The following is a 12,222-nucleotide window of genomic DNA, read 5'->3' as shown; positions in this document are numbered from 1 at the left end:
TGGGTAACCAAATTCATCAGAGGAAAACACTAAGATAGGGTATCAAACAATAATGTAAAATCAAAAATCAAATCAAATACATAAAGAAGGCATAAAGAAATATATTACATTTTAGGGGTACCTATGACATGCACAGTGGTGCTATATTGTCTTATTGACTACGTTGCCTGGCCCTACATAAAGTGTCTAGTGCTCTACAGCTAATCAAGTGCAGATGAATCTAGCAGCTTGTCAGTCTCGGCCCTCCTGTGCAAGTAGTGAGCTAAATTGTCTTGTGCAGTGGCATCTATAGACCTCGGTACCTGAGTTCCTACTGTGGGGATCCTGCTATATACGCGCATATCCCTGAACATGCTTGCCCCACTTCCGGACGCTAACTTTACTTCTGATCCCGCTGCGATGTCACATCCGCTTGCGTCATGCCGGAGCGCATCAGGGTAACCATGGATGCAGTAAACAATTATAAAATACAGTTATAAAATACAATGAATAAAATTGTGGAACACAAAACAAATAGAATGTCTCTTATTATACTATAACACCACAAACATTCTGTACTTAATGGCTGTCAGTAGCCCCTTCTGAGTCCAGAGACAACCTCGCATCAGGCATCCGCCCATCCATAGCGAAAATAAACCTCTGGTTCCAGTACACAGGTGGAAGAATTGGCTTTTGGTTCAAAAACACTGGGGGAGATTTATCAAACTAGTGTTAAGTAGTATTGTCTCAGTTGCCCCTAGAAACCAATCAGATTTCACCTTTCATTTTTCAAAGAATCTGTAAGGAATGAAAAGTGGAATCTGATTGGTAGCTAGGGGCAACTAAGACAATTCTACTTTACACCAGTTTGATATATCTCCCCCACTGTGTCCAGAAATTAGCCGAGAGTCAATGGTGAAAAATTAAATGTAGTGTCCACAGGATGTTTTGTGGTTTGGCAGGGGGTTTGCATTTTTTTTTTCACGGCAGTTTGACGTTTTTCATTGTGTTTTCTTAAATCGCAGCAGTCTATGTTTGGGAATTGTTGGTATTTTTTCCACATTAAAAACGCCAGAAAACAATGAAGGGCCAGATTTATTAAAGGGTGTAAAATATACACTAGTGTAAACGGCCCACAGCAACCAATCATGGCTGCTCTTTCATTTTACCAGAGCTGATGGTTGAGCTGTGATTGGTTGCTGTGGGCAGTTTACACCAGTCTATATTTTACCCCTTATGATAAATCTTCCCTGAAATGTATATTGTATATACATGTATATATGTATATTGGCTTGTTTTCCTCAGTTCTTCAAAAGAAATCCTGGAATCACATGATGGAGAAAATACAAAAAAAAGCATGAAAATTGCTGGTGATTTTTGTAAGGGCAGACTTAGAACTACAGGTTTAACTTTCCAAAAGAACTAATGCCCATTTCCCCCCTCAAATTGCTCTTTTGAAATGATTTAGTTAATATGGGCAATAACAGTTTTTGTCTCCATTTGGCTTTTGTTTGTTTATTTTTTCCAATATTGTAAAAAAAAAAAAAAGAGCATGTACATACGTTACTTTCAAACCAGTGATGAAAATGTTTATATCTTTTGTATTTTGTCAACTAGACATTAGTAAGCAGGAATTTAACTTCATATAGTATGCACTTTTTGGATAAAACACATTACACAAAAACTGTTTTATCATTAAAACTTCAAAGCATTCCTGTTGTCTGTAAGATCTACAGCAAGGTCAGGTCAACTAAAATTCACTTGTTTGAGCTGCCATCAACCACTATTTTTCTGAAAGAATGACACTACTTGTGCAGTCTATGAAATTGTATTGAACGGGAAGTAATAATAAATATATTATAGTATGTTAAGGAAACTTCATAACAGATTTAAGTTGCTCTAACCATAGACATCATGATAAACCATCTTTACAAAGCACAATCTTCTACTCTTAAATGCTGCAATGTGTTTGAGAGCATAGTTAAGTGTACATGTCATGACCGCCTGGTGCTGGATCAGAGAAGATTTCCCCTCTTAATCGAAAAGTTTGGATCTTCATGGATATGAACACATAATCAGACCACAATGTACGTGACCCTCATTGGATCACAATGACAGTCGCATGCATTACAGTCTCATCGCCTGTTCATATCCAAGGAGATCTGAACTTCCGGATTAAGGGTGCGTTCACACCTACCGCATCCGCAGCTTATTTTTCAGCGGAAATCCGCAGGTCTGGTAGTGCAGATTTCAACCTGCGAGAAATCCGCGTATGCGTGCGTTTTTTCTGCAGCAAGTTTATCACAACTGAAATGTCCGTTTAGAATGAGAGACATTTTAAACGGACATTTCAGTTATGATAAACTTGCTGCAGAAAAACCGCAAAACGCACGCATACGCGGATTTCTGGCAGGTTGAAATCTGCACTACCAGACCTGCGGATTTCCGCGGAAAAATAAGCTGCGGATGCGGTAGGTGTGAACGCACCCTAAGAGAGGAAATTGCTGCTGATCCGGCAGCGGGCCGTTATGACAGGTACACTTTAAAAAAAGTCTGACAAAGGAAGAAATGTGAGGGCGCTATTACACCTATAGATATCTTACAAAAGCCAGCGCCGACCTGTCTCACTTCCCCGCTCACTGTACAGTGCTAATACACATGCAGACAACGAGCATGAAGCAGCGGGAGGGGCGACCCGAACAACTCTTAGATCGTTCGGCCTATTGAAGTCAGTGGTGGTCTGCTGCCACTGCTCGTTACACAGAGCAACGCTGCAGAAAATAAAGAAGATCCTCTGCGGGCACCACCAATGTATTGTAAACTGAGTGCTAGACACTAGACTCCAAAAAGCATATGCAACACAACAAAGAACTGAGTGTAGATAAAACTGGCTGCACCTCAAAATATAATGTACAAAATAACAGTGAATTTTATTAAACACAACCAACTAATACAAACATTTAAAACCACATATAAATCAAGCACTGAGCCAGGTGCAGCTCAATGTGCAACCGTGCACCCCGCCAGGAAAAAGGATGGAATAACCAAGAGCTGTCTATTTAGAAAAATTGAACCCACATATCATTCATAAAGTAAATACTAGGCTAATGCAAGTGAATATATGCTAAACAGAATACAGGCAATATATGATAGTCACTGCAACAAAACAAATGAAAAACAATCAATACAATATACGTTAGTCACATGACAGAGAAAAGCTCAAGAGGGGGTGCAGGGAACAAAAATCCCAGAAAAAAATAACAGAAAATGTAGAAAATAACTGATCTTATATGAAAAATACTGCAGAGACATCATCATGTGTTTCTCAACATCAGTGAGCTAACCAGACCTCCTAGCGGGAAGGAACAACCAAGCCAAGGGGGGTCTCTAGTCAAGAAAACCACCTTCCAACAAGCCACTGTCAAAAACAACAGGACTTGGTAAATACTTAAGCAAGGTATCCATCCACAGACAGCTGTTACGGGGTATTTGCCCCTTATCAGTGTGAAGTAGGATTCTGGCTAGTGGGAGCAACGCCTATAAAGTTCATTAAAAAAAAAGAATGATTGACCTCTGGGAGATCAACCAAAACACTGCAGAGACACCGACCCATGTTTCTAAATATCATTGAATCTAGGAACATTGCCCCCTGGGAAATCAAATATGCAAAACTACTGCGGAGATACCATCACATGTTTCTCAATATCAGTAACTTAATGGTTATCTCTTCTGAAAGACTCCTAGCATCTTTTGCCTGACTTTGTGATATTAACCATTTTGTCCATTAAATTTGCGTATCTACATAATGCTTTAGTTATTGCCATGCAGACTTGTGATTTGAGCTTTAGCATATAGGCCATACATCAGCTTCCTGGTTGGCTTTGTTGGCACCTTGTCACATTCTTGTTGGTTAGAGGAATTCATTGTTCTTGTTTGAACTGATAAGAACAAAAAAAGGGTTTTCTGCCTGAGACCTTGGGAAAGGCAGGGGGTGGAATGTTGACATGGAGCAGCAGGGCTGCACTTTCCCAAGCTTTTCACACTACATTCTTCTATAGTAGTGAGGTGTACAGATCTGAGCTTTATGTACTGTCCACGAGGAAACCCAAATAAATTCAGTGATTATTAGAATGCAGTGATCCTACGATTGCCCTGTCACTTTTACTTTAGGCTTTCTCCACTGGTTTTGTTGGATCATTTAATAAAATATCTACCTATCTGAATGGATTGGAGCTACACATCATTACTTCACAGGTATTTGTTATCCGTGTACAATAATTATCAGCATGCATCAGTTATTATTGGGATAAAGCCAGCCAGGCATTTCCCCTGTTGAGTGAGCTATAGAAAATAGGAGGTGGCAACCTTTTAAAACTGCTTTGGTGGCCAGTATGAAAAGTGTTTGAAAAGTGTATGAAAAGAAATCAGGCAATACTCTACTAGTAAAACACACACAATTTCTTTAGGCCTCTGCCATAAAAGAAAGGCTATGTTCCCACACAGTATTTTTGCTCAGTATTTTGGTCAGTATTTTTAGACCAACGCCAGGAGTGGATTAAAAACACAGAACGACTATGTTCACACTCATTGACAAATAATCAAAATTATTTTAAAACGACGGCCGTTTGTAAATAACGGCAATTATTTGCCATTATATGACGGCCATCCACCTAATCTCAACAGTGTGTGTGAACATATCCTTTTTGTGTTTTCAATCTGCTCCTGGTTTTGGTTGAAAAATACTGGCCAAAATACTCAGCAAAAATACTGGGTAGGAACATATCATAAACGCTAAATTAAGCTTTATTGAAAAAGCTTTGTTAAAAAAAGATCCCTAACATTTTGTTGAAATATAATCTCATTCATGTGGAATGAGAAAAGAGCACTTATAAAAGAGCAAGGGGAAGTAGGGGATCACACACTACTTAGCATCAGTGACTGTCATCATAAGGTAGAAGAGATCTCTCACAGGCTGTAGGAGGAAATATCAGTGTAGAGAAAAAGAGGTACTCCACTTAAGAAAGATTTAAACCTGTTTAATACCCACTCATAATCTAAGCCTCCAAAGCATTCAATAGAGAAATAAGTAAGCGGCACTCACTGTTTTCTGTGCATTTTTTTAATTGAAAGTGTGGTCTGTGTTAGGCTGTGTTCACACTGCGTTTTTGCAATCCGTTTAACGGACCTGTTTTTTTTTAACAGACAAAAAAAAATAGTGGCAGCAACGTTTTTGTGTCTGTAAAAAAACCGGATCCGTTTTGATCCGTGTTTTTTTTTTTTTTTTTTTTTATAATGGAAGTCAATGGAAAAACGGATCAAAACGGATGCACACAACTGTCTCATGTTTCCTGTCTCATGGACACTTCCTCCGGCTGCGTACTTTCATTTTCCTGTTGATGATTTTTGATATAAGTGATGAGAGGTTTACATATGGCAACATCTCTGAGCAAAGATTCGCTCTTGAGAAGAAATCAATTCCCTATTCCACGGGACGATTATCGTTCACATAATCTTTAACGATAAATGATCCAAACGACTGCTATTGCTGAAATCGTTCACCCATTTACATGGAACATTAATCCTTTACTTATGATCATTCTTGAGGTCGTCTTGTTGTGGCTATTGCATTCATCACTACTGCGAACGACACCTTATTCAATGCGAACGATTTGCGAACGAGCAACAATAAAAATAGGTACCGATCTTATTAAACGATCAACGATTTCTTGTTCGGTCGTTAATCATTAACTGCTATTCAAAAGAACGATTATCATTTAGATTCGAACGATTTAACGATAAATCTGAACGATAATTGTCCTAGGGCCCTAAGACTTCCCTAATTTTATCTTTCCTTGAGGTGTTATTTAAAGAGAAACAAAATCTTTTAATATTGTTTCACTTTTTAGGGCTTGATTTGAATAAATCCTGTCTATTTTTGTTTTTGACTTTGTGTTTTCTTAATCATTTTTAATGTATTTTCCAGGTAACCTCTTTCCCATGTCGAGTAATAGTAGTAAGTATTAATACCTTTAGGGTACGTTCAAACTGAGGAAAACAGCTATGCAACGGATGCTGTTAAACCCTGTGTGAACATAGCCTTAAAGTGACACTGTCACCTCCTTTTTTCATTCTGACATCTCTATACAGGTGTAAAGAGTAAATTTAGCTGTTTTCATACCTTATTTTATAACATACGTCATACGGCATTAGCGCCACCTAGCCCCGCCCACAACACCACTGTTGGCCCCGCCCCCTCATTGCCCATGGGAACAGGCTGGCATAAAGGTCTAGGCCCCACCCCCTCTAGGTCGGCCCACCAATGGGCACCAAGGGGGCGGGGCCAACTGTGGCATTGTGGGCGGGGCTAAGTGGCGCTAATGCCACGAGGCCCCGCCCGTTTAACACAATCTGCAGTTGATAAAAGATCACTTTTTACTTGAACAAGCACCATGACGTATGATATAAAATAAGGTATGAAAACCGCTAAATTTACCCTTTACACCTGTGTAGAGATGTCAGAATGCACAAAGGGGGTGACAGTGTCACTTTAAGATGTAAAAGCTGCCTTGACAGTTGCTAGGGGAGAGCTTTGAAAATGTAACAGGGTGTTACCCACGTAGGCTTTCTATAGCCTGTAGTGATTATTTCATTTTCTTCTACAGTCACTAGGAAATCAAGAACCTTGAGTTGATGTCCTCCGAATTTTTCAGTAAAATGCATGTTCGTTAGATTCCCTTTTTTAAGGTAAGTAATAAACTGTAAGAACTTTTCCTCTGTCCCTTCCCAGATCATGAACACATCGTCCATGAATCAGTTGTAGGACTTTATTTTAAGGCTAAAAGGATTTTGGGTGGTAAAGATGTATTTCTCAAATATAGCAAGAAACATATTAGCATATGTACATGCTAAGGGCATAGCATACTGCATAGCAGTACCTACTCTTTGTTGGAACCATATTTCTTTATATTTAGAAAAAATTGCTGGTTAGAAAGAAATTTAAAGCTTTCATTTTAAACATTCTAAAATTTGGAGATTTCTGTGTCGCCAGGAAATATGTTGTCCTGTATAAAGGACCCACCCCCCCAGCAGATGCCCCACTCCCGAGGCCGATCCCGTTGTGAAGAAATCACCGCTCAACATTTTGCGTGCTCAATTTGTAAATGAGAAGAGATGAGTCCCACGTCCATAGGAAATCAATGGAGCAATGATTTCCTATTGATGTTGGACTTGTCGTTTCTCATTTACATACCAAGCGTGCAGACTGCCAGCCGCTATTTTCTTTACATAGCTCTCTTGTGATAAACTTGTATTCTTTAAAATTTTGTTCTAATACCAGATGCATAATAGGTAAAGCATGGTCTTCATAGGCTCTGTCCCATCCTTTTATGAAGTCATCATCGTCGAAAAATTGTCGCAGCACTTTATCTGACTTCTTGGCACTCTTAAACTGTCTGAATAAATGGATAAGGACGTAGGTTCCCCCACAAAGAAATCTGGACACAATATTTAATGAAGAGAAAGACAATGCAACTGCTTACTTTGCGTCCATGAACCTAAAGGATGAAATTCAAACATTAAAGCGATTCTGTACCCACAATCTGACCCCCCCGCAAACCACTTGTACCTTCGGATAGCTGCTTTTAACCTCTTAGGGACATATGACGCACCCGTACGTCATATGTCCCCAAGAGGTGTTCAGAGCGGGGCCGCGCGGCGACCCCACTCTGAACCGCCGCAGTCCCGGGTGCCGCGTGTAGCCCGGGGCCACGGGTATTAGCGGGCACAGTCCGATCGCCATGCCTGCTAATACAGTAATCGGATGCAGCTGTCAAAGATGTCAATGAGAGATCAATGCACTCATACTAGAAGTCCCCCAGGGGGGCTTCTAGTATAAGTGTAAAAGAAAAAAAAAAAGTTATTAGTAAAAAGCCCCCTCCCCTAATAAAAGTCTGAATCACTCCCCTTTTCCCATGTTTTAAATAAAAGTAAATAAATAAACATGTTTTATCGCCGTGTACGTAATCGCCCAAACTATTAATTAATCACATTCCTGATCTCGCACGGTAAACGGCGTAAGCGCAAAAAATCCTAAAGTACAAAATTGTGAATTTTTGGTCGCATCAAATCCAGAAAAAATGTAATAAAAAGCGATCAAAAAGTCGGAAATGTGCAATCAAGGTACCGGTAGAAAGAACACATCATGGTGCAAAAAATGACACAGCCCTCACACAGCCCCATAGTCCAAAGGATAAAAGCGTTATAAGTATGAGAATGGAGCGAATTTAAGGAACATACATTTGTTAACAATGATTTGAATTTTTTACAGGCCATCAGATACAATAAAAGTTATACATGTTGTATATCATTGTAATCGTAACGACTTGAGGAACATGTATAACAAATCAGTTTTACCCCAGGGCGAATAGTGTAAAAACAAAAACCCCCTAAATAAAAAAATGCTTTTTTTTTTTTGTTCAATTTCACCCCACTTTGAATTTTTTCCTGGTTTCGCAGTGTACTTTATGCAAAAATTCAGCTTGTCATTGCAAAGTACAATTAGTGACGAAAAAAATAAGGGCTCATGTGGGTCGCTAGGTGGAAAAATGCAAGTGTTATGGCCTTTTAAACACAAGGAGGAAAAAACGAAAACGCAAAAACGAAAATTGGCTCCGTCCTTTAGGGGTTAATCCAAGATCTGTCCTGCGGTCTGTTCGGCAGGTGATGCAGTTATTGTCCTAACAAACAACTTTTAAACTTGCAGCACTGTGCCCTACAGGAGTATCTGTGCCCTAGCTTTGCACCACCTCCTCCTGCACCACGTCCCTCCTCCCAACCCTTTCCTTCATTACGAATGCCACTGAAACATTTTCTCCTGTCTTAACATTGCACAGGTGTCTTACCGATCCAGCCCATGTGCCGGGCTGACACAGGTGGGAAATAGGAGACAATCTGCCTGGAGCATTCCTAATGATGAGGAGGGACAGAGAGGTTGTGCCAGCCTAATGCATACACAATCTAGGCCACTCCCGTTGGGCACGGGGCTGAAAGTTTAAAAGTTGTTTTTTATTGTTTTCATAAGATTTTATTAGATTTATATTTATAAGATTTTCAGATTTTTAGAACATACAAACAATATGCCCAACATCAAGGCCCAACATAGGCCAACAATAATGAAAGCAGGCAGAAAGCCAATAATATTCCTCATTCAGAACACAACCACACCAACAAAAATATAATAAAACACATAATAACAGGCTTCGATCAGTGCCGCATGCCGGGGTGTCCCAGATCATAGTTCCGACTTCTACCCGACATTAACCAATACAAAGGTAAAAAGACATTTCACATACAATCACACAAAACAGACATGGACAAGATACACACATAGGACAAAGGAATTCAACCCCAATCCCGCACACCTCATGACAGACACCCCATAAAGGACCTCCCGGAGTTCAGATCTAAATACAAAATCCAAGGCTGCCACACCTTCAAGAACCATTCTTCTTTGTCATTTAAGATAGAAGAGAGGCAATCATTGACTATAATCCCATTGAGTTTGGACTTTACTAATTCTAGCAGAACTATGGTCTTCTTCCATGAGGTGGCAATAAAAAGTTGGTTTTTAGGACAGTAACTGCATCACCTGCCAAATGGACCCCAGAACAGATCTTGGATTAAAAGCAGCTATCTGACGGTACAAGTGGTTTGGGAGGGTCAGATTGTGGGTACAGAGTAGCTTTAAGTTTGAAATCGTTAGAAAATAAAGGGACCTTGCTAGCAGAAAAGGAAATCCATCTTTTCTAGACTGTGAAGTCCTTACAGTCCTATTCACACTGTTCAAGAGTGCCATGAAGACTATAAAGTGGTATAAACTTCTGTCACAATTTGTTGACGATAATGACTTCATAAAATAATGGGACAGAGCCTATAAAGACTATGCTTTACGTATTATGCATCTGGTATTAGAACGAAGTGCTAAAGTATACAGGTTTATCACAAGAAAGCTATGTAAAGCAAAGACTGAACTGCGCACAAGGTTTTCAGTATCGCAGATGACTTACATTCTTTTGTTTCATTCTGAACAATGAATTCAAAGAGAAAAAATGTTTAGGATAAAACCGACTACGACAAAGGGAAAATATTCAACTGGGCAAGTAAATAAAAAATAAATTACCAAAAACCCGAAGTAAAACAAAAAAATAAAAGCAAAAGATTTAACAGCACTGATTTTGGCACAATGGAATCCGATTCCTGTACATTTGAAAACTAGTCAAATGAAGAAGCAAACAGTGTAAAAGATTTAACCCCTGTTAGCAATGGATTTGTAGGGCGGAGGGATGGACAAGAAAAGAAGAAAAAGAAAGTAACTTGGAGATGTCACCAACCCCTCTGAAGGTGTTCAACATTTCAAATGTTCCAGTACCTGATAACGGTATACAACTTCTTTTTAAAAGACTGAATTTTGGTTTGGTGAAGGACTTTAACTTGTGCACTTTGAGGGTGTCTTCACACCTACCGGATCCGCAGTGGATCTCACTTCTGCGGATTCGCAGCAAGATCAGCTGCGGATCCAGTATCATTCACCCCTATGATAGCACATACTCGCAGCGGGATTGACATCCCGCTGTATGTGCTTTAACTCCCTGGTGCCTGCAGCCCCGCTGCCCGCATCCCCGTCCCATCAGCCCTGCCGCCGGAATCCTCCATCCCTGTCCCCGACTTCCTCCATCCCCGTCCCAGGTATCCTCCATCCCCATCCCATCATCCCCGCCGCCGGCATCCTCCATCTCCGCGCCCACAGCCCGCCGCCGAGTGCATACATTACCTGCTCGGCGGCGCAGCCACCGTGAGGCTCCCGGCTCCGGTGCCGCTATGGTGCACAGGTTGGCTGAGCGGGACGGGAGCCGGGAGCCTCACTGCAGCCGCACTGCTGAGCAGGTAATGTATGCTCTCGGCGGCGGGCTGCAGGATGCCGGGGACGGGGAGGTAGGGGGACTGGGATGGAGGATGCCGGGGATGGGGATGATGGGACGGGGATGCGGGTGGCGGGGCTGTGGGCACCAGTGAGTTAAAGCACATACTCACAGCGGGATGTCAATCCCGCTGCGAGTATGTGCTATCATAGGGGTGAATGATACTGGATCCGCAGCTGATCTCGCTGTGAATCCGCAGAAGTGAGATCCGCTGCGGATCCGGTAGGTGTGAAGGCACCCTCAAATAGATTTTTATAAAGCAATAATAAATCCTCAACCAAACAAAAATTCAGTTGTTTAAATAATGGAAGGTGTTTTTCCCTCCCTTAGATCCATTTAATTATCCTTGCCCACAGAAAAATTGTGCAAATTTATTTTTCTTATTGCTTTATGAAAATCTATTTCAATTTACACAACATCCTTCCCTGTTGGCAAGGATAATAAAACAGAATTAAGGGAGGGGGAAATGCCTACTATTATAGGTCCTTTGGGCTTTAGTGTAGCCGATGAATTGAATGAGGATAGAATGATGGTTCACACATTAGTAAAAATTGAAAACGAAGTGGGTAGTGTGGGAAGATGTTGTAGAAGTGCAGTGTTGTAGAAGGGCAAGTTTTCAGTTTTCAGAGGTTACAGATCAATATTTAACCCTCCAATTGAGCCAGGAGGGGAAATAAATCTCTTCCCAAAAGCTGTGCTAAAGGATATTAAATCCTTGGTGTATCCAAAAGTAGTACACAATTTGACTGAGAAAAGAGTAAAACCGTAAAATGACTTGAAAATAGTTCTGACCTGAGAAGCCAATAGAAAACTAAACAACACAACGGTATATAAAAAACTACAATCTGATCCCACTGCTAAAATATATGATCGACTCAGGTCACTCTCGTAAAAGTTTACAAAAAATCTCATATGGGTTAAAACAACAGAAAAACTTGTTCTAAACCTTCCTAAACACCCAAAACTGTATTTTCTCCCCTAGATCCATAAGTCACTGACCCTGCCCCCCGGGTGTCCAACATGTTTATTGCTATATTTGAGAAGAAGTACATCTTTTCCTCGTAAAATCCATTTAGCCATAAAATAAAGTCCTACCACCGATTCATGGATGATGTGTTCATTATCTGGGAACGGACAGAGAAAAAGTTCTTATAGTTTATTACTCATCTTAATACAGTGAATCTCAGGAACATGTTTTTTACTGGAAAATTTGGGGGACACCAACTCAAGTTTCTTAAAGGGGTAGTGCGGCGCTAAAAAATTATTC

The 12,222-nt window shown here is 40.5% G+C and overlaps 1 protein-coding gene across 3 annotated transcripts in view; it reads left to right on the top strand.

The window, feature by feature from the left end:
• HMGA2 (high mobility group AT-hook 2) overlaps positions 1–12,222 on the top strand; it is a 162,526-nt gene that overhangs the window by 49,775 nt on the left and 100,529 nt on the right. The window contains exon 4 of one of the 3 annotated variants that reach the window (XM_069955836.1): positions 281–490. The exons of the other annotated variants lie outside the window; for them this stretch is intronic. Coding sequence (XP_069811937.1) covers positions 281–292 — 12 coding nt within the window. The 3' untranslated portion in view covers positions 293–490. Of the gene's footprint in view, positions 1–280; positions 491–12,222 lie in introns of those variants that run through there. 3 annotated transcript variants of the gene reach the window in all.

Source organism: Dendropsophus ebraccatus, chromosome 1 (assembly GCF_027789765.1).
Source record: "Dendropsophus ebraccatus isolate aDenEbr1 chromosome 1, aDenEbr1.pat, whole genome shotgun sequence".
In the NCBI taxonomy this organism is placed as follows: Eukaryota; Metazoa; Chordata; class Amphibia; order Anura; family Hylidae; genus Dendropsophus; species Dendropsophus ebraccatus.
This window is presented reverse-complemented; position numbering and strand designations above follow the sequence as displayed.